The sequence below is a fragment of the Canis lupus genome, chromosome 11, assembly GCF_048164855.1.
Source record: "Canis lupus baileyi chromosome 11, mCanLup2.hap1, whole genome shotgun sequence".
In the NCBI taxonomy this organism is placed as follows: domain Eukaryota; kingdom Metazoa; phylum Chordata; class Mammalia; order Carnivora; family Canidae; genus Canis; species Canis lupus.
This window is the reverse complement of record NC_132848.1, coordinates 34,673,149-34,693,296: the sequence shown is the minus strand read 5'-3', so window position 1 is coordinate 34,693,296 and position 20,148 is coordinate 34,673,149. Positions and strand designations below refer to the sequence as shown.

General features: G+C 40.6%; 1 protein-coding gene and 1 long non-coding RNA gene across 8 annotated transcripts in view; one reads left to right on the top strand and one right to left on the bottom strand.

Moving 5' to 3' along the window:
• Positions 1-374: 374 nt before the first annotated feature.
• Positions 375-2,843, bottom strand: LOC140642970 (uncharacterized). The gene is made up of 2 exons (XR_012039354.1): positions 2,260-2,843; positions 375-2,044 (listed from the first exon to the last, which is right to left on the bottom strand). It is a non-coding gene; the product is annotated as an uncharacterized lncRNA (long non-coding RNA).
• RIC8B (RIC8 guanine nucleotide exchange factor B) overlaps positions 2,527-20,148 on the top strand; it is a 99,595-nt gene continuing 81,973 nt past the window's right edge. For 5 of the 7 annotated variants that reach the window (XR_012039352.1, XR_012039349.1, XR_012039351.1 and 2 more), the window contains exons 1-2: positions 2,527-3,085; positions 11,336-11,383. Coding sequence is in view for 3 of the 7 variants with exons in the window: in XM_072844233.1 (XP_072700334.1) it covers positions 3,002-3,085; positions 11,336-11,383 (132 nt within the window). In the remaining 4 variants the exon portion in view is untranslated. The remainder of the gene's footprint in view (positions 3,086-11,335; positions 11,384-20,148) is intronic. The other 2 variants (XM_072844234.1, XM_072844232.1) reach the window with 1 other exon arrangement.

The following is a 20,148-nucleotide window of genomic DNA, read 5'->3' as shown; positions in this document are numbered from 1 at the left end:
ATATATGTATAGAACTACATTACAATCTTTCAGAGCAATGATTTGTGAATAATTATGTGTTGCTTTGATTACCTGGGCTCTAAATCCTAATTCCTGGGTACCGTGCCACCCAAGAATCAACAGGAACTGGAGTTAGTGCTAAGACTAGAAGCTCTAGTCACTGAAAGGATCACATAACTAAATATTCAGGGAGGTAAAGTGACGTAGCGACCAGGGTTTAGCTAGTCTAGGCTTTAGTCCCAGAGTCTGCTTCTAACTATTGATTTTGGACAAGCTACTTAATTTTTCTGGGACCAGAGTCTCGTCAGTGGTCAAAGGATGACTTGAATTAGAGTCAAAGATCCTTTTGATTTATAAAATCAGAATATTAGTGCTTAATTAAAATTACTAAAGTGCAATTTCCCAAGTTGTTAATTGATGTGGTTTCATGGTTTTTGTTTTGTTTTGTTTTTGTTTTTTTTTTTTAATATATCTCTTTTTAGAAGTACAGGGTTGGAGCCTAAAAACATAAGCCTGTTTCTGGTAAACAGACATTTTGAACACATTTGTAAGACCCTACTTAAAAGAAACATCTCAACTCAGATACTTTATGTTTGTTAGTATCCTGTCCTGGTGCCCTTGCTCCAAAAATAAACACGTTTGCCCAAAAGGCATGTGATACACTACTGGACACAGAGTAGGCACCCAAATACTGTTACCTTACAGCTCTCCATCTGAGTCCTAGCTCTGGTTACTTAGCTCATCTGGGACTGTTTTCTTACCTATAAATGGGAACAGTACCTTCCTCGATGATCCACTCAGATAGTTTATAAAATATTAAAATATTTTCTAAACTGTTAAAAACAATTGCAAGATATTACTATTACCTAAGGAATGTAGTTTATTATACTGTGACCTCTCTAAGAAGTCTACTTTTTTAAAGAGATAGATTAAAATCTTTCTGCAGGGCAGCCCTGGCGGCGCAGCGGTTTCGCCTGGAGTGTGATCCTGGGGACCCTGGATCGAGTCCCACGTCCGGCTCCCTGCATGGAGCCTGCTTCTCCCTCTGCCTGTGTCTCTGCCTCCCTCTCTCAATCTGTGTGTCTCTCATGAATAAATAAATATAATCTTAAAAAAATAATAAAATAAAATCTTTAGTTATGGACACAGCACCTGCTCCAGTGCCTGGCTCAACCAACACAACACGCTCAGTAAGTGTCTGCCGCATGAAAAGTATAACCCACAGAAAGTCCAAAAACTCCATAGATTCCATAATTCTTTTTATCTCCAGACTCCTAGAGCTAGCACAGAATCTCTCACACACACACACACACACACACAAGAAATACAACAGTTGGGAGATGAGTGAACTTCTGTCCCCTCTAAGTTCCTCTTCAGCTCAAGAGGTAGCCATGGGCACAAGAGGCATCCGGGACGGGTTTTGGTAAAGGCTGCTTGGAATGGAACTGGCAATTACTTGGAAAATTCACCCACTAACGCTTAGCTTGGGAGAGCAAAGAGTGTAGACTCGGAGTTCACCTTCGGTCTCCAAATTGCCGAATCTTGGCCACTTAATCTGTTAACCTCTTCCAGGACTGTTTCCCCGTTTAAAACGAGAATAAAATGAGAACAGGGTTAAGCAGTGGAGGGGCAGCTCGCCGCGAGGGGCTTCCCTGGGCTCACGGTGCGCCCAGGGCCCGGCGCAGCCCAGGCTCCGCGGCGCTCGCGGACTCGGTGGGCCACGGACCGAGGCGGCGGCGCGGGCGACGCACGGAGCAAACGGGAGCCTTCCACGCCCGCCGCCCGCCAGCGCCCCCTCCCCGCTGGGGCGGCGGTCCCCCCCCGGAGGCCGGCGCGGGGCAGCTGGCTGCCTCCGGGGAAAAAGACCCGGATCTCAACCGGATTCCCCGTTTACCAGCCCTGTGACTTAGGACAAACTACTCAACCTATCCGGGCTCCTTGGGTCCCACAAAAATCTCCGCGTCGGGAGGATCCGGTGAGCTGCAGGCGACCACCTGCCACGGAGTCCGGAGCCCCCGCGGCACGCGAGACGTGGCAGCGACTACTGCTAAGGCAGGAAAAAAAAAATTTTTTTTTTATCCAGATAATTGCCTGCAATTTCCCACATTACTGCAGCTGAATACATAACATGACCGCAAACAAGGGGAGGAAGGAAAGAATTTCAAAGAGACCGAAACCGCTAAATGAGAAAAAGAGGGAATTAAAACAGTGCCCGGCAGTTCCCACCAAGGGTGCCAGTTTCCGCGACTGTCAACCTGCCTGACCAGCCAGGGGAGAGCAGGACCGTCAGCTCCGACCGGAGCACAAAGGAGGCAGGGCCGCCGCTTACACCCTCCCCCTAACGGTCTCCTGGCCGCTGGCCTCCGGCCGCCGCGGGACTCCCGTTTCCGGCCCTAGCTGGACCACAGCTCCCGGCATGCCTTTGGCGGGAAGTCTTTCCCGCTGGATGACTACTAATCCCGGCATGCCATTCGGCACTCCAGTGAATTAGATGGGAGAGAGGCAGGACCCCCGCGAACGCAGGGAATTGTAGTCCACGTAGCTGCCGGCTCTGAGAGGGGCGGGGAAGAGCCGGGTCGCTCCCGTCAGCTGAGGAGAATGATTCATAGAGGAGGGTCAGGAGAGAACAGTTCTGTCCGCAAGAGCCCACTTAAAAGGCTGGACTCTTCTCCGAGGGAGGGAGAGGCAGGAGAGTAAGCGAGGCCTCGGGCCTGACCCCGCCTCAGGCCGCTCGTCCGGCCTCTCCCGAGTCCTGGGCCTTGTCGGGGGCGGCCGCGAGGCGCCGGTTGCTGGGGGACCGTGACGTCGCGGGGTGAAAGTTGAGGGGCGGTGACGTCGGCCCTGCCCGGGCGGAGGCTGGCGGGTTGGAGGCAGGAGGGAGGGAGGGAAGGAGGGAAGGAAGGAAGCTGGGAACGAGCGAGCGAGCGGGGGCGCGAGGCGTTTACCTGGAGGCAGCGGCTTGGGCGCGCAGAGCGGCCGCGGCTCCCCCGCACCTGCGGCCATGGATGAGGAGCGCGCCCTCTACATCGTCCGGGCCGGCGAAGCGGGGGCTATCGAGCGGGTCCTGAGGGATTACAGCGATAAGGTAAAGAGCCCTGGCCCTGGGCGTGCGGTAGAGCACCCCCGGGCCGCCCTCGGGGCTTGCACATCGCATCCCTCCCAGCCCCCTTCATTCCGGGGATGCGCGTTGCTCTCCCCCCGAAAACGTTTCCGGCTTGGGCATGCGTGTTTGTGCCCCCAGCCTTTCGCGTCCGTGCATCCTGCATCCCCCTGCCCCCACTCTGGCGCCCACTCCTCTGATTCCGGCCCAGCAGCCTGTCCTGCGGTCCTCCTCCCAAGCGTGCAAGTCACACCCCCGGAATCCGTAGATGTGCGTCTGTGCCCTGTGCCCCACTCGGGGATGCATACATGCACGCGAGGCTTCCTCACCTGTAGAGCATGAAAATCCGTGTTTCCGTGCTTAAACACGGCCCTTGACGTGCATAAGACCTATCAGCCACGATGGCAGTTCTTTGTATACCTACAGCACTATACAATTTCCAAGGCTTGATGTCTCATGTATGGTCTAACTTGATTCTCAGAGTGTTTATAGGGTAGATGGTGTCTTCCTCCCCATTTTATAGATGAGAAAACCGAGGCGCTAAGAACTGAAATCACGCCAAGGTCATGGACATACTGTGTTGTAAGTGGGGGGGAGATTCTGACTCCTAATAATACCTATTATTTGTATCGCATTAACAGCTTTCCCTCCATTATCTCATTTAATCTGGACAGCAGCCCTGCGAGGTTTTATCTTCGTTTTGCAATTGAGATTCTGTATCAGTTAAGTAACTTGCCCAAGGTCATACTTGTGAGCTGGGATTCCAACCTAGGTCTTCAAACCATTCATTGTTCTTTCCACTTTACAACTCTCCAGTAAAAAGATATCTTGTTATAAATCCCAGTCACTTCTCTGAATGTTTCTCCAAGAACCGTTAGCTCTCCATCACTTTTCCTTCCAGGGATTTTACATGCTTACTTCAAAAGGTAGCATATCACAACTTTATTCTTCCATTTAGAAGACTACTTAATAGGAATGACTGACTGACGACTCACTTCGGTGAAAATACACTCAACACCAAGTCTCAGCCTAGATAAAGCATCTTTCTTCCTTTCACTTGCTTCCACTCATAGCTTCCCCTTCTGGGTTTGCTATGTGTTCAGCACTGCACTGTATTATACTTTGTATGATTGAGCTGCCAGTGTGCCATTTCTGCCCTGGGGGGGGAGAAGATCCAAAAATAAGACAGCTTGATTTCCATTTAATCTTCCCAATAACCCTGTGAGGAAAGTGGTGGTATTCCCCATTTCATGAACAATGTTTAGGATAATGTTGGCCCAAGTCCACACATTCATTGAGAGATGGGGCTGAGATTTGAATCTAGGTTGTCTGACTGCACTATCTACAGTACTGTGCTGCTTTCTTTGGGAGGATGTATGGATGGATTCAATTCTGTCTGTATCTTAGCTCCTTCACTTTCTAATATGCTTTACTGTTGCATGTCTGCCTAATTTAGGAACAATTCTTTTAATGAATACGTGTACATATTGTGAAGATTATATTCATTTAATTTGATTTATAACTCCTTTCAAAAAAAATGTGAGGCAACTACAAACTGATTTTCAAAAGAAAGAGTGTTGAATCAATCAGTATTTATTTTTGCAATTACTATATGCCAGATATCCAGCAATAAATAAGAACTTTCTTCTCTAGTAAAGGGAGGAGTTGAAAAACCTCCAACTGGATCTTACCACTTTCTTTAATATTTCTCCTTCTTTTCATGGCTAAACTGATTAGAACTCCAGAGTTGCTCCCTTGAATTTATCTCTTCCTCTCCTTGATCTCCCTCTAGGTTGGTTTCTACTGGCCAAGTGCTGTCAGAGCTTAGTTTCTGGGTATCTCCAGCTCCCCTTTCACACTGGGAATGTTTCTAAAGTTGTAATGCCCAGTGTATATCATTTAAGGTGGTATTCCTGAAGTACTTTTGGGCTGCGCCTAAGAATGCTCTGACTTGACATGAACCAGGTCAGTCTGCTCCTTCAGAAAAGAGCTGTCATGTTTCATGCTGATTATAGTAGGGCTACCATACAAAGAAAACAGCTGAGGTTCATGTTGTCCGTGGGGCTTTGCCCCTCAAGGCAAGAGAGATCTTGGAGACAGATGAATAGGAAGGAGAAGTGTGATTGCAGTGATCTGGCAATAAAGATGGGGAGGTGGAATTAAATTGCCTGGCTCTATGGGATATGGAGTCTGAAACCCTGAAAAAGTAGCTGAAAACTGTGTACTTGATTTTCCTTATCTGGAAAAACAGATTTGAAAAATGTTTAGAATAAGAGGTGATTATGGGGCATTGAGACACTATCTAACCAAGAACAGAAATGAATGATGTACAAAAAAAGTGACTTGTTCATTATTTGGAGGACGAATTTCTTTATGCTACCTTTATTTCTCTAGTAAAGCTAGAACTTGGGACAGTTCTAGAAATACAGCATACACATTTGAGTAGAGTATGTAAATATCCTGGACCATGTAAGAGGGCTTTTTGCTTTCCACTTTGAGATTGAATTCTGACTCTTTGAATTCATTCCACAGATTTTTGCAGAGGAGCATGTTTAATGGGCTATTCCCTCTAAATAGTGGAAAGAAGGTAGAATTTAAAGTCAGGTAAATCTTGGTTCAAATCTGCCTTTTGGGCAGCCCCGGTGGCTCAGTGGTTTGGCGCCGCCTTCAGCCCAGGGTGTGATCCTGGAGACCCAAGATCAAGTCCCACATCAGGCTCCCTGCATGGAGCCTGCTTCTCTCTCTACCTGTCTCTCTCTCTCTCTCTCTCTCTCTCATGAATAAATAAATAAAATCTTAAAAAAAAAAATCTGCCTTTTACTGGCTTCATGACTGTGGATGTTATTTTAAGCCTGAGTCTTGGCTTCCTTATCTGTAAAATAGGGATAATATTACTGAAGTTATTATGCAGCTAAGTTAACCAAAGTTTAATGCTGTACACTGAGCAGAGTGCATCTAGGAGGCATTTACTCAGTGAGTTTTAGTTCTAATGAGCAACGTACTCAAGAGGTCCTGTGGCTCTGGAGCCATACTGCCTGGACTCTGATCTTCAACTTATCATTCATTTGGCCTAGGACAAGTTACATGACTTTGTTGTGCCTCAGTTTCTTCACTTGTCAAACAGAGACAATAATAGTACCTACATCATAGGTTTGTTGTCAGGATTAAGTGAGTTACATGTCTAAAGCACTTGTAACAGTGCCTGGCACTGAAGAAGAACCCGTAACTGTTAGTTTTGAACAAAAAAGGCAGGCATTAAACATGTAGCACTGAGTTGATGTGGCTTGGTAAAAAAAAAAAAAAAAAGGAAAATTGAGGAATATACTTCTATCCTTTCTCTTTTCCCCTGACCCTTACATTTTCTAAAGCGTAGCAAAATACCTTGTACCATGTTTAGAGCCACAGTTACCTATCTGGCTCCAGGTAGCAACATCTAATTTCTACTGTGTTATAGAGACTTTAATTTTCAAGCCTTCTTCCTTCATATACTGACTCTTGTTATTCTGGGGAGAGGGAAGATCTATTTATCTCAGAAAAAAAAAAAAAAAAAAGAAACTTGTCTGTTTTTCAAGGGCATAATGCAAGTTGACCCAGCACAGGAAAGTATTAAAAAACAAATAGGAAGAGTGGTTGTTTTTTTTTCATTTGTCTCAATTCACCTGTTAACCTGTATTGAGTGCTTGCTGTGTACAAAATATTACCTATCCCAAACCCTTTCATATGTCATCACATAGAATCCTCATATTAAAACTTATGAGGGAGATAGCAGTATTCTCTTTTAGTGGGGCATAGGAAATTGAGGTTCAGAAAGACAAAGTGACTATCTGTGGGCTCAAGGGCACAGCTAGAAGTAGCAGACCTAGTCTTTAGATTCCATATCCAGGGGTTTTTTTTGCAAGGTCAGGTTGTCTTTATCCTGTCTATTCTATGTTTTTGAGCATAGAAGAGAAAAAGGTTTTCAGGACCAGTACATTTTTTCCTTTGGTTACTATTAGGTCCTAATCACCTCCACTCCAGTTATAGAATGAGCTATTAATTATGGGTGGTATGGATTGTGCTAGTGTAGGCTGTTCAGGCTCCTCCTCCATCAAGGCCTGTTCTGATAACATATTTAGTAGAGAGATTAGTTGCCATCATTATGATTATCAGAACAAACAATGATCAAGGGCCCCAAGGTGTACAGTAGTATCTTAGTTCCTTGAATCACAGGATATTTAGACTAGAAGGAATTTCAAAGGTAACTGGATCTGTCCCCTTCAGTTAAGAGGTGAAGAAGCTGAGGCCTAGAGTCATCAATTATGATGATAGCCAGATAAATGGCTTGGTGGCCTTAGAGGCTCCCTGGGCATATGATTACTCCATATCAAACTCCATCAGGATTCCATTTTGGAAATATGACAAATTTATGACCAAATTAAAGATAAAGTTATTTAAGATACAAGCAGATAGGTAGGTCTCCAAGAGTAGTCCTCATAAAGAGGAAAATGACACTGATAGCAGTGAGGTCTTCATTTATGTCCTAGAACAATCTGATTAATAGGGACCTAATATTGACACAGTTCTAGAAATGCAGACTACACATTTGAATAGGGTATGTAAATATCGTGGACCATGTAAGAGGACTTTTTGCTTTCCATTTTGGGGATGAGATCTGACTCTGAGCTCATTCCACAAATTTTTGCAGAGGAGCATGTTTAGTGAGCTGTTCCTTTGTTATACCTTGTTCTTGTTTCCAGACTGGATTATATAATCTCAGTTACTGGAATTTAGTTCTAGGAGTAATCTCTTGGTGAAACACAGCATACAACACACACACACACACACACACACACACACACCCCCCGCACCCCCGTTAGGCTAATTCCCTTATATCAGTACTGTTTTAATGTATCTTCTACAATGTGAAATAACTCTTAATTCGCTGATAGGTCAGTACTTGGCTAGATGCCACATCACAGGCCATGCTATAATAACAATAGTGGCCACTTAATGAACACCTGCTATGTGCAAGGTGCCATACATAAAAGATAAGGAAACTCTGACAGGTAGTAAAGTTGAATAACTTGACCAAGGTCACACTTTTAGTAAACAGCGGAACTGTACTCAAACCCAGTGCTTTCTGACTCCTGAGCTTTTTAGAGCCTACTCATAGGATATAAAATCTATGGGGAGGAGTCCTCTTAAGTCTGGTGTGTCACTCAGCTGTTTCTACTTTACTTGGTCTCTAAATTGAACAATGGTTTTACTCTTTAGTTTATATTTGACTTGCTGCTCCTGTTCATCTGGAAATTAAGCACATAAAGCTGAGGTGGTTGACTGTTGGTTAGCAGTTCTGTAAAGGTATTTACAGCCAGAAATGTTAGTTCCCCTTCCCTTCCCTTCCCGCCTTAGAAAGGGGATAGAATAAGGGCTAGAAGTACTGAATAGATTAGGTACAATCTAAATTGTATAAAAAAAACCAGCCTTAGAGAGGCCAACATCTTTGGATCCAAACAGTCTTAGAGGGCTGAGCTTCTGAATAGATTGGCACATTCAAAATTCAATTTGTATTGCCTCACATGCCAGTATATTTTCTAATTGAATTAAGCCCTCATGCTAGTTAGGACTTTTGAAAGCTTTTCTTTCTTTCTTTTTTAATGTTGTGGTTTTATGACCGGATCAGCCTTGCATTTAAAGGCAACAGAAGATTTAGTCCTTGGTACTCTTCTAAATTATCACCTTAAAAGATAAATTCTATGTAGAATCTGTTTAATAGATATATTTATAACTTAATGCGGGTCTTTCTAAAAGATGATTTCTTTCTCTGTTCCTTTACCATAAATGCCAGAGAAAGTTTAGGAAACCATTATATTGGCAACTAGGTTCATTTATTCCAGATAACTTATGGAATTAATATTTCACATATAATGGCAAAAAAATAGCTTTCTTGATTTCTAAGTACAGTTTATTTTCACTTGTATTGGACTTTTTCTCAGCTTCAGTTTACAACCTTAACCTGATGTCTGCTGCTTCTTTATCTAAAGTTAGTTTTTACTAAACCTCCCCTATAAATTCCTGAGTTATCTAATTCAAATTTACAGCTTGTTTTCCTTTCTTCTCTTTTCTTTCTTTCCTTGTTCATTCATTTGTTTATCTTTTATTTTTAAAATTTCCCTTTTAATTATAAAAATAATATACCAACAGTAAGTTTTGTCAAAGACATCACCAGAAACTCTACCACCCCTATACATTTGCTTTTATTTTTGCATTTTAACACTCAAGCCTTTGTTCGAATGCATCCATATACTTATGCAGGTACTATCATCATAGACATTTAGCTTGGTGTTTTACTATTTTTCCACTTGATGCCATTATAAGTAATTTTCTATGTTGTTACAGAGATGTTTAGCTATTTTTTGTTTTAATTGCAATATATTTCATCAGGTGGATGCATGGCAGTTTATTTCATCAGTCTCCTGTTGTTAGATATTCAGATAGTCTCTTTCTTCCATAATATTAGATAACGTTGTAGTGAATATGCTTATATTTTTCTCTCCTTCTGGATGATCTCATTAGGATAAATTCCTAGGAGAAGTTCTGCGTCAAAGGATATGAATATTTTTATGTTTTCTAGTATATGTTACCAAACTACTTTCCCTTTTAGAGTTTATGTCAGTTTATACTGCTGCCAGCAATATCACACCTAGATTATTGATGCCCATTTCTTAGAAGGCTTTATGTCCTCAGTCTTGCTCTCCTTTGATCTGGTCTGTAGGCAACTGTCCAAAATATTCTTCCAGAATGCTCTACTGTTCACACCTCTCTAAGAATCTTCCTCTGGTTGCCTGTCACCTATTTTCCAGTTCAGTTATAAATTTTTAAAATCAAGCCATTCTTACTATGTTACATCATCCATTTTAATTGTTTTGCAAACCATATGTGAGGCCGCCTCTCTTCAGTTTCTTCAAATGGCCCTTCTCTCTTACCTCTAAGTCTTCCCTCTGACCATTTCTTACATTCAGAACTGCTTCTCTGTCAGCATTTCTCCATCTCATTTAATTTCAAAAATTGCTTCTTCTACAAAGCGGACAACACAGAACCACCTGTAATGATGCTATCTTGAGTACTTTGTGTACTTCTGATGCGTTGCCAATAAATGTCAGTGTGGCCAATGAGAAAAATACAAAAGAAAGGCAGAGGTGTTCGGTGGAGATTTTTTTTTAAAGGAAAACGTAGGATTCATGAGAGCACTTGGTTCTCTTGAATAAAACTTGAGAAAAGAATGCGAAATTTTGTGCTTTGTTTTTGGGTATTATCACTGTTTATGTGACACTGAGCAAGTCAACTTACCCCATCCTGTTTCAGCTACAAAGTGGAAAATACAGTGTTGCCAATCATTTGGAGAGTCCTAACACTGTTCTCTTCCAATTATTTTTTCATCAATATCATTGACCTCATCATCATTATAATCATAATATTTACAGAATATTTACTCAGCGCCAGGCACTGAGGTCGTATGTTATATGCCTTAGCTGTTTAACCTTCACAGCAGTTCTGTGAATAGGTCCCCCTTCTTTTCATAGGAGGAATCCACTGATAGAGATTTTATTACTTGCTCAACTAGTTAGTGGTGGAGCCATATTTAAACCTTAATTCTTAGAGAATTACTTCTCTGAAATACCAATCTATCTTCCCTGTCTACAATTCTCTGATCATTTCTTACTGCATATGAAAAAGAAAGCAACATTGGGTCTTAGCAACACTGGAAGACCCTTCCAAATTTCTGTCCAATTTACTTTTCCATTCCCCTCTTTTTCCATTCCCCTGTACCCTCAGGTTTGTCCTATATTTCACTTTGAAAGACCTATTTATTTCACAAATATATCATATTTTCACACATCTGAGCCTTTGTTTCTGTCCTTAGAATGCTTTCTATTTGCCTCCTCACAAACTCCTATTCATCCCCCAAGGTCCAGCTCAAATGGTCTATACTCTATGCAAATCATTCAAAAAAAAAAAAATCCAGATTTTCTCAGGCAGAGTTAGTGACTTAGTACTCTGTTATTTTGTCTGTTTTTCTGCTCTAGTCTTTTACACTGCTTAATAATTATTTACTTACATGCCTTTCCTGCTTTAATATGAATGTTGAAATACAATATGGGAATGCAACATTTTTACAGACATGTTTTTAAACATAACCAAAATGAAAAATCTGTGTAATTAAAATGACATTGTTTCCCTTTTTTCCCCCCTCAGCATAGGGCTACTTTCAAATTTGAATCAACAGATGAAGATAAAAGAAAGGTAAGCCTTGGGGTGTGTGTGTGTGTGTGTGTGTGTGTGTGTGTGTGTGTGTGTTTCATTCATGGACTCTCTAAACAGTGAACAACAAGTCATCTGATGATTGTTTAGTTTTTGGTTTCCTTTCACTTTGCTTTTAGGAATGCTAAGAAGAAGACAAGTACCAGGGTTAGTATGGATTACACACACCTTTCTCCTCTTCCATCCCCATAGGACCATTATACTTGCATAAATCAGGGGAATGGGAAGGGTTCAGAGGGGACTGTCCCGTGTGTTCTCACCTCCAGAGATTGACTTTATTTGGTGGCAGAACTGTAAGCTGCCCAAAATGCATTGCTAATATTGTGAAGCTTGGCTTTGGGTTAAGTTTTGGGAAAGCAGCTGCTTGTGCTGTTGCTCCTCAACCACACATTGTTCCCCGTACTGGCAGTAATTTATATTGTTGTCAGCAATTGTCTTGGTCACTGACTTAACAGGCATAGAGAAAAATGGAGTCAAGAGCCTCACCAGTAGGGGAGTTATTATAAGAAAGGGTGAATCAGAGGGGCACCTGGGTGGCTCAGTCGGTTAAGTGTCTGACTCTTGATTTTGGCTCAGATCATGATCTCAGAGTCTTAAGATTGAGTCCTGCATTGGGCTCTGCAGTAGGCTTAAAGCCTGCTTGAGGTTCTCTTTCCCCTTTTCCCTCTCTCTAAAAACAACCAAAAAATAAAAATAAATAAATAAAATTTTTAAAAGATTTTATTTATTTATTCACTAGAGACACACAGAGAGGCAGAGACACAGGCAGAGGGAGAAACAGACTACGTGCAGGGAGCCCAATGTGGGACTTGATTCTCGGACCCTGGGGATCATGCCCTGAGCTGAAGGCAGATGCTCAACCACTAAGCCACCTAGGCATCCCTAAATAAATAATTTTTTTAAAGGGTGCATCAGAGATATGACCGTGTAGTTTATGTTTGCCTTTTGGGGTTGCCTGTGGTTGCTTTTAGAGCTGATTAGAGCATGATGCTAAAGAAGAAGCTCACTAGCTTCCCTTGACCATTTTGCTGGGCAAAATGACTGGGCACCTGGGTGGCTCAGCAGTTGAGCATTTGCCTTTGGCTCAGGGCGTGATCCCAGAGTGCTGGGATTGAGTCCCACATCAGGCTTCCTGTATGGAGCCTGCTTCTCCCTTTGCCTATGTCTCTGAATCTCTCATGAATAAATAAGTAAAATATTTAAAAAATAATAATGTCAAGACCAAGTGAGAGAATATGTCTGAACCAGTGTAAGCCTATCACTGCTGCTGAAAAAATAGCTTAAAACCAGTGCTTTGCTGGGAATAGTCTGATAATACCTTGAAATCATCCCTTTACCTCCACCCCTACCCCCACCTGATGTCTACATTTCACTCATTTTACCTCTTAAGATTCCTACCATCCATTCTCTCCTTAATCCCTGCACTAATTCACACCTTCATCCGAGTTACTGTACCAGTTTCCTGACTGTTCTTTCTTTTTCCAGTTATGTGCCCTTTCAGTCTGTTGTCCATAATTCTAAAACAACAATATAATCATATTACTCCCAACCTTAATACCCACGAGTGACTTTCTTTGCCTATAGAATAAAGTCAAGCGTCTTAACATGATATAATACATGTCCAGTGATCTGATGTCTGTCCACTTTTGCAGTCTATTAGATACTACTCTCTATTGTATTTTATGCTTTAACAATATGAAATATTTCCAGCTACATACATATCTGCATCCCTTCTGCTTTCTTTCTAACTTTCCATATATGTTGTGTTCTACCTAGAATACCCTCTCCTTCTTTATATACTACTTCCTCTTTTCACCTGGTTAATTCCCACTTAGCTCCAGGAGCACCTCCTTTAGGAAGCCTCCTCTGGCATTCTATCAGGGTGAAGTATGGTGAAGTATCCCTCTTCAATAGTCCCATAAAATTCTATGTAAATCTCTAACATTATGTTTGTACATTGTCTCTTCATTATATATTGAGGTCTCTCATTGATAGACCCTGCAAACTCCAGTGATAGATACTATTGGCTTATCTTTATATCCTCGACATCTCGAATGCCCAGCACATAGTAGGTTAGCCAAAAAGTATTGAATGAGTGACATGGAGTATAAACTTTGAAGGGTAAAGGTTTAAGTCTGATTTTCTTTTGGATACTCTGGTTTCTCTTCAGATCACATAAATCTTTCGCCTTTTACTGATTTTCTTTGGGATTTGAATAATGTAAACAAGACTCAAGTACCTTGTAGAGCTAATTTGCAACTACGGTTATGCTGTTTGAAGAGCCTTTTCAAGATAGGCCTGCTCAGGCCTGACCCCTTATCTACTGAGTCAGAATTTGCTGAGTGGAATCCAGGCATATGTATTTTTATAAATGGTCTTTGGGAAATAAGTACTCACACATTGGGTGGGAGTACAAAATGGCACAATTCCTATGGAACAGAAACTGGCAGTATCTACCAAAATTACAAATGCATTTTGCCCTTTGACCAAGCAACGTCACTTTTAGAAATCTATTCTGTGGATAGCTTCAACCCAAGTAAACATAGTTATTCATTGAAAATTGTAAATAATAGCAGAAGATTAGAAACTAACAAGTGTCCAGCAATTAGGGAGCATTTGAAGAAACTAGGGTACATCTACATAATGGAATACTGTGATGTAGTAAAGAGGGGGCCGGGGGAGAGGGAGAAAGATAGGTATGTGCTAATGGGAGAGTTAAATGAAAAAAAAGGAGTAAGGTGTTAAAAAGAACAATTTTGATACATTCATGATAGGTGTTCAGGCTAGGGAGGCAGCTGCTATTTTTATTTTATTTGAGAGAATTTATACTATATCTGTTGATTGACTGTACCTTGGGATTCTGACACTAGAATCTTTGATAGTGCTTTTACTGGTCAAAATAAGCACATTAAGACAGATTCTCCATACTCCATATAAGTTTCAGTTGATGGAGAATAATTTCCCATTTAGTTTTAATTTAAGCATGTGTGTTTTCTGTAGTATAGTAGCAAAACCTAACATTTCAAAGTGTTGTCTTTTACTGCCTGCTAGATCTTTGGAGACAGTTGTTTCTGTGCTGGTATTATTTTCAGTGACTATGTGTAGATTCCTGGGAGATCTGATATAAACATAAGCAATTAGGGACCTAGTTAGCTGTCTTATTAATGGAAAAAGATGGGCAAACAAAATCATTTTAGTCTCTAAGGTTTAAAATCATTAGTGACTCCGTGTAAGGCCCTAAGACTATCGGAATGCTCTAAAGGATCTACATCCTAACAGCTTTTTAGGTTCTCCGTGTAGAGAGACAGAATAGTAGGCATGTCTCGACATTAAACCCAGTCTGAAATTAAGAGGAACTCAAGTTACTGTCTAATTTGTTTTGCTGCCCTAGCATTCTTTCTCTTTCCTAAATGTGTCTCTGGAGCCTTCTGCCACCAGCTCCGTGGTAACAGCAGCACCCCTTTCGATAAACTAACTACAGGTGCTGTCTTTCTGAAAAACATACCTTTCTTCTGAAAAGTTTTATGACCACTTAGAAGTAAATGTAAAGGAATAGACAGAACCTTTCAAAAAATAAAACATGATTGTACTGTGTTTTTTAGGAAATGGTTATAAATTAATGATCCTTAGGCCTAATTCCAAACACTTACGTAGTGCTTTGCATTTTTACAAAGATTTACTTTGCAACAGTAATGCAGCAATTCTGTAAGTCTGGTGAGAATATCACCAATCCTATTTTATAGATAAGAAAACTGAGGCTTATGTTAATGATAACTTGCTAACACTCACATAACTAGTAAACGGCAGATCCTCAAATAGAGAATGGATTTTCTGATTGTAAAGTGCAGTTCTGCCACTGCTCAGTGCTCCATAGCTGCCACTCATTCCGACTTGAGGTGTATTTTCAGAAGGTTTGAAATTGTGACTCACTACCTTATTTTATCTCTTATTCTTGAGAAACCATTTAGGCAACCAGACTTAAATTGGAAAATAGCAAAGGAAATTACCAAAAAGGAGAGATTAAGTTTTTCTAGAGAAGTAAAGTCAGATACAACTGTTATTTTGCATATAATGCAAATAGTTCCAGGTGCATATGAATCATTGTATAGTTAGATATAAGCACCTGCGCTTATTGAAGCATTTGCCTTATATCCTCTACCTCTAGGCTGTGATTGTTTACCTGCACAAAACAAATACACCATGCAAATCGGTAGGATGGAGGGAAGTAATCTGAAAATTTACATCTTGAGGAAATGAAAGCTCTTATATTTGGCTTCTAAAACACAACTGATCTCCACACCAATAAAGAGTACTAATTGCAATAAATGTTGAAACGTACATGTCGTTTAATGAGTAAAAAAATTGCAGTTCTTTCACCTGTGAGATAAGAATACAGCCATATCATATATAGAAAACCTCAGTTGTTGTCTAAGATAAATCTTTGTGTACGTAGTGATTTTCCTCAAAAGAATAAAGTTAAAAATAGCCAAATTTCAAGCATTTATCTCATTACCTTTAAACTCATATAGATAAGCCCATTTTCTATAAAGGCAGACGATAATTGCTGAGTTGAGAACTCTTAAGAACAAGAATTCTGGCTTAGTTTTCTTTATATATATATTTCAGCCTCCCAGATGGCAGAAATAGGCACCTATAGTAAACACCTGTTAAATAAATGGAGGAACTTGTAGATTGAATGGGGGCCAGAATTACAATGACTTGTACATATTGTTTGACTTTGATATTTTCTTAATTACACAGAATCTCAGTATAATATTGTTTACGGGAAAAAATGGATACAAAAGCATTCAAACAGTATGATCACAGTCATGTAAAAGTAATAACTATAAAAAGAAAAATGATCATAAGGAAATTTACTAAATTTACTAACTGGTGGCTATCTGAATATTATTACTGTAGGTGATATTTTTTCCCTTTTCTATATTTAAATAGAAAATTACAGTAGGGGATCCCTGGGTGGCGCAGCAGTTTGGCGCCTGCCTTTGGCCCAGGGCACGATCCTGGAGACCCAGGATCGAATCCCACATCGGGCTCCCGGTGCATGGAGTCTGCTTCTCCCTCTGCCTATGTCTCTGCCTCTCTCTCTCTCTCTGACTATCATAAATAAATAAAAAAAATAAAAATAAAAAAAAAAAGAAAATTACAGTAGATGATAGTGATTTAAGAATGTGATAATTACATAACATGTTACATATGCTACTCTATAGTAGTGTGGTTAGAGGCATAAGCAAAGATCAATACTTTTTAATCATTTATTTTCCTTAAAATTGAGCCTTTTTGATTACCTTATATATACCTTTGGAGGGGAACTTTAAAAATGCTACTAGTTTGGAAATAATATTGCCTATGGAGCCAATTTATGGTGTGAAATAAATTTATATGAACATAAAAGTTCATTCTACCATTTGAAATTTTCTTCTTTTTACTTCCCCCTCCCCCTCTTGCCAGATTTGAATGTGCTTGGCATATTAGTAGAGATCTCTGTAGTCCAGATATTTTTTCAGTAATTCCTGTGTGCCAGGTCCTGTGTTAGACCTTGGTTGCTAAGTTGGCTATTTGCCTTGTGGTGTGTGGTTTGGCACATTCTCAGCTACAGTTGCATACTGAAGATTGCCATTGTGGACTCTAGAAAATGAATGGATAAATTTCCATATTAGATTCTCCTCAGGAAATGTGCCAAGACAGAACCATCAATTCTATACTGTGAATCCATGCTTAGGAATAGCTCAAGGCATGATGCTTGCTCTGAAAGCCTTTTATGCTTATTTTAGTTACTTGAAATTGTTAAACTCCAGTTTTCACTAAAACAGAATGAGCTTCATATGCCTTATAAATTTGACTCAAATTTTATTTTATTGTCTCACCTTAAGGAATACTTTGATACAAGTACATCTCTTATTTAGAAGATAATAACTTTAAAGAGAATCATTTTCAACATCTTGATTTCTTTGAAACACATATACACACATAGTCACACACACACATATACAACCAAAAGCATCCTAAACCTTTTACTTTTTAAAGTTCCTGTGTCCAGCTGGGATCTGGCATAAAACTTGGCTAGAAGGGCTGAATTGTATCATAGATCAAGGTGAATGCCTCATAGTAGTTTAATAATTTGGTATAAAATAATTTAAATTTCATTTCAGACTCCATTTTTTATTTTGGATGTTTGCAAAGGCATTGAGAGACTAAATGTAGGGAAAAAGAACAAAACAGCTCTTCTGACTTAGCAGGCCATAGATGTGGCAGCCCACATAAGGTCTTTGGATCACTTTTTAGGATTTCTTTCTCAGAATTATAAGAATAGATCTCCAGTTTGTACTTTAGCGTTTCAGATTCATTTTCTCTTACAAGAAAACAAAAACAAAAAAACCTCAACAAGAAGTTCCACTTCCAGCCATGATAGTATGAGTAGTTCTACAGCCTGCTCCCCACTGAAACTGATAAAAATTATTTTTAAAAACAATCATTTAAAGTCTTGGAAGGAGCATCTGGGTGGTTCAGTCAGTTATGTGTCTGCCTTCTACTCAGATCATAATCCCATGGTCCTGGGATTGAGCCCTGTATTGGGCTCTCTGCCTGCTCCTCTCTCTCCCTCTGCAGCTCTCCCTGCTTGTGCTTTTGCTCTCTCTCAAATAATGTTTTTAAAATCTTAAATATAAATAAATAAATAAATACATACAGTGTCTGGAAATACTCCTAAGAACATAGAGTCAATGAAGAAATACTTGTTCAAGAAAATCTACTAAAACTCAGTAAGAAAAGTGAAAATCTGTGGTATTAGAACTGAGACCTGCTCCCTCCTCCCATTAGTTGAGTGAGATGGAAACTATTCTCCAAACTGATGAATTCACGAACATAGAGCTCTCTCTTTCCTCAGTTCTCAGGTAGAAGGCTCTCTTCCAGTAGAAAGGTAAGATCAGTATTTCTCATCCTGCCCCAGTTACCTGTTGCTGAGACTAAATTCTAGGTGAGTGCAGCTGAGAGGTGGGTCCTCCTCCTTTCACCCAGCCCCCACACAAGACAGAGGCTCTACCGTGGATATGGAACCATGGAAAATAGAGGAGCCCCAATTGCCCTTGCCCTGGCCTGTGGAATGCAGATTCTACTCTGGGAGAGGCAAGTTGAGGATAGCTGGGACTGCTATTCCTCTGTCCCCTCTTCAAGCTCTCCAGGAGGTGTCACCCAGAGAGAAGCATGACATTACATTGTCTTTGCCCCCTAGCATCAGAACCAGAGCTCAGAAATTTTGTCTAGAGAACAAGCAGACCTAATAGCAGAGACCTGAATCTCTCCCAAAAGGAACCAACATCATTTGCAACGGAGTGTGAAGTGCATGCCTGAGGGGACAGGTTGTGGTGAAAGGAGGAGCTGGAGAGAGATTGATAGTCATTGGAGATGCAGGCTAACCAGAAGACTGGCTAATTTGCTAGAGAGAAAAGGGGAAAGAGGCAGCTGGGAGGAACCCTCCTGTGGTTAGAACAAATTCTAAATACTGACCTCAGGGACTATCCCTTCAAAGGAGCCCTAATAGATTGGTTCAGTTTGTGGAGCAATTTATGCCCAGGGTATTGTTGAAGACAATAGATCAATCGGCTGGTAGTTGTTGGAACTTAACAGCTGGGTGTGGTCAGAGAAAGAGAAGGTCAAGGAGGGGCCAGCCAAAGCCACTGTCATTTTAGGATGAGCCCCCTGAGGAGCAACATCTGCAGAGAGGGAGGGGGAAAATATACTTAACTAAAATAATTCATCCAGTCACTGAACAAGTAACAATAGCAAATCTTGATCTAGATTCAGTATCCATTGTTGCTACTACTTATTATGTAAAATGTCCAGTTCCCCCCCAAAAAATTATATATGAGACATGTGAAGAAACAGGGAAAGAATGACCTATATACAGTGGGGGAAAAGCAGGTGACAGAAACTGTCCTTGTGAGAATGACAAGATGCTGAGTTTAATGGACAAAGACTTCAAAGTAGCCATTATAATTATATTCAGAGAACTAAAGGAAGCCATGATTTAAAAAGTAACGCAAGGGTTGATGACAATGTCACATCAAATGAAGAATATCAGTATGAAGAGAGAAATTGTTTTTTTTTTTTTTTTTTTTTTTAAATTTTTATTTATTTATGATAGTCACAGAGAGAGAGAGAGGCAGATTCACAGGCAGAGGGAGAAGCAGGCTCCATGCACCGGGAGCCCGATGTGGGATTTGATCCCGGGTCTCCAGGATCGCGCCCTGGGCCAAAGGCAGGCGCTAAACCGCTGCGCCACCCAGGGATCCCGAGAAATTGTTAAAAGGAAAAAGAAGAACCAAATGGACATTTTGATGTTGAAAGGTATAATAAAATATAATAACTGAGATAAAAATTCCCTAAAGGGGCTCAACATTAGGTTGAAACTGGCCGAAGAAAGAATAAACAAACCTGACAGTAGAACACTAGAGAATGTACAAGATAAATAACAGAGAATAAAGAATAAAGAAAAGTAAAGAAAGGCTTAGAAATATGGGGCAACATTAATGCCAACAGCTATATATAATGGGAGTCCCAGAAGGAGAGGAGAGGGAGAATGAAGAAAAAATATTGAAAGAAATGATGGCTAAAATTTTCCTAAATTTATTGGAAAACAACCTACACATCCAGGAAGCTTAATAATTCTGAGTAGGATAAAGTCAAAGAGATCCACAAACAGATACATCATTAGTAAAAACGCTAAAAGC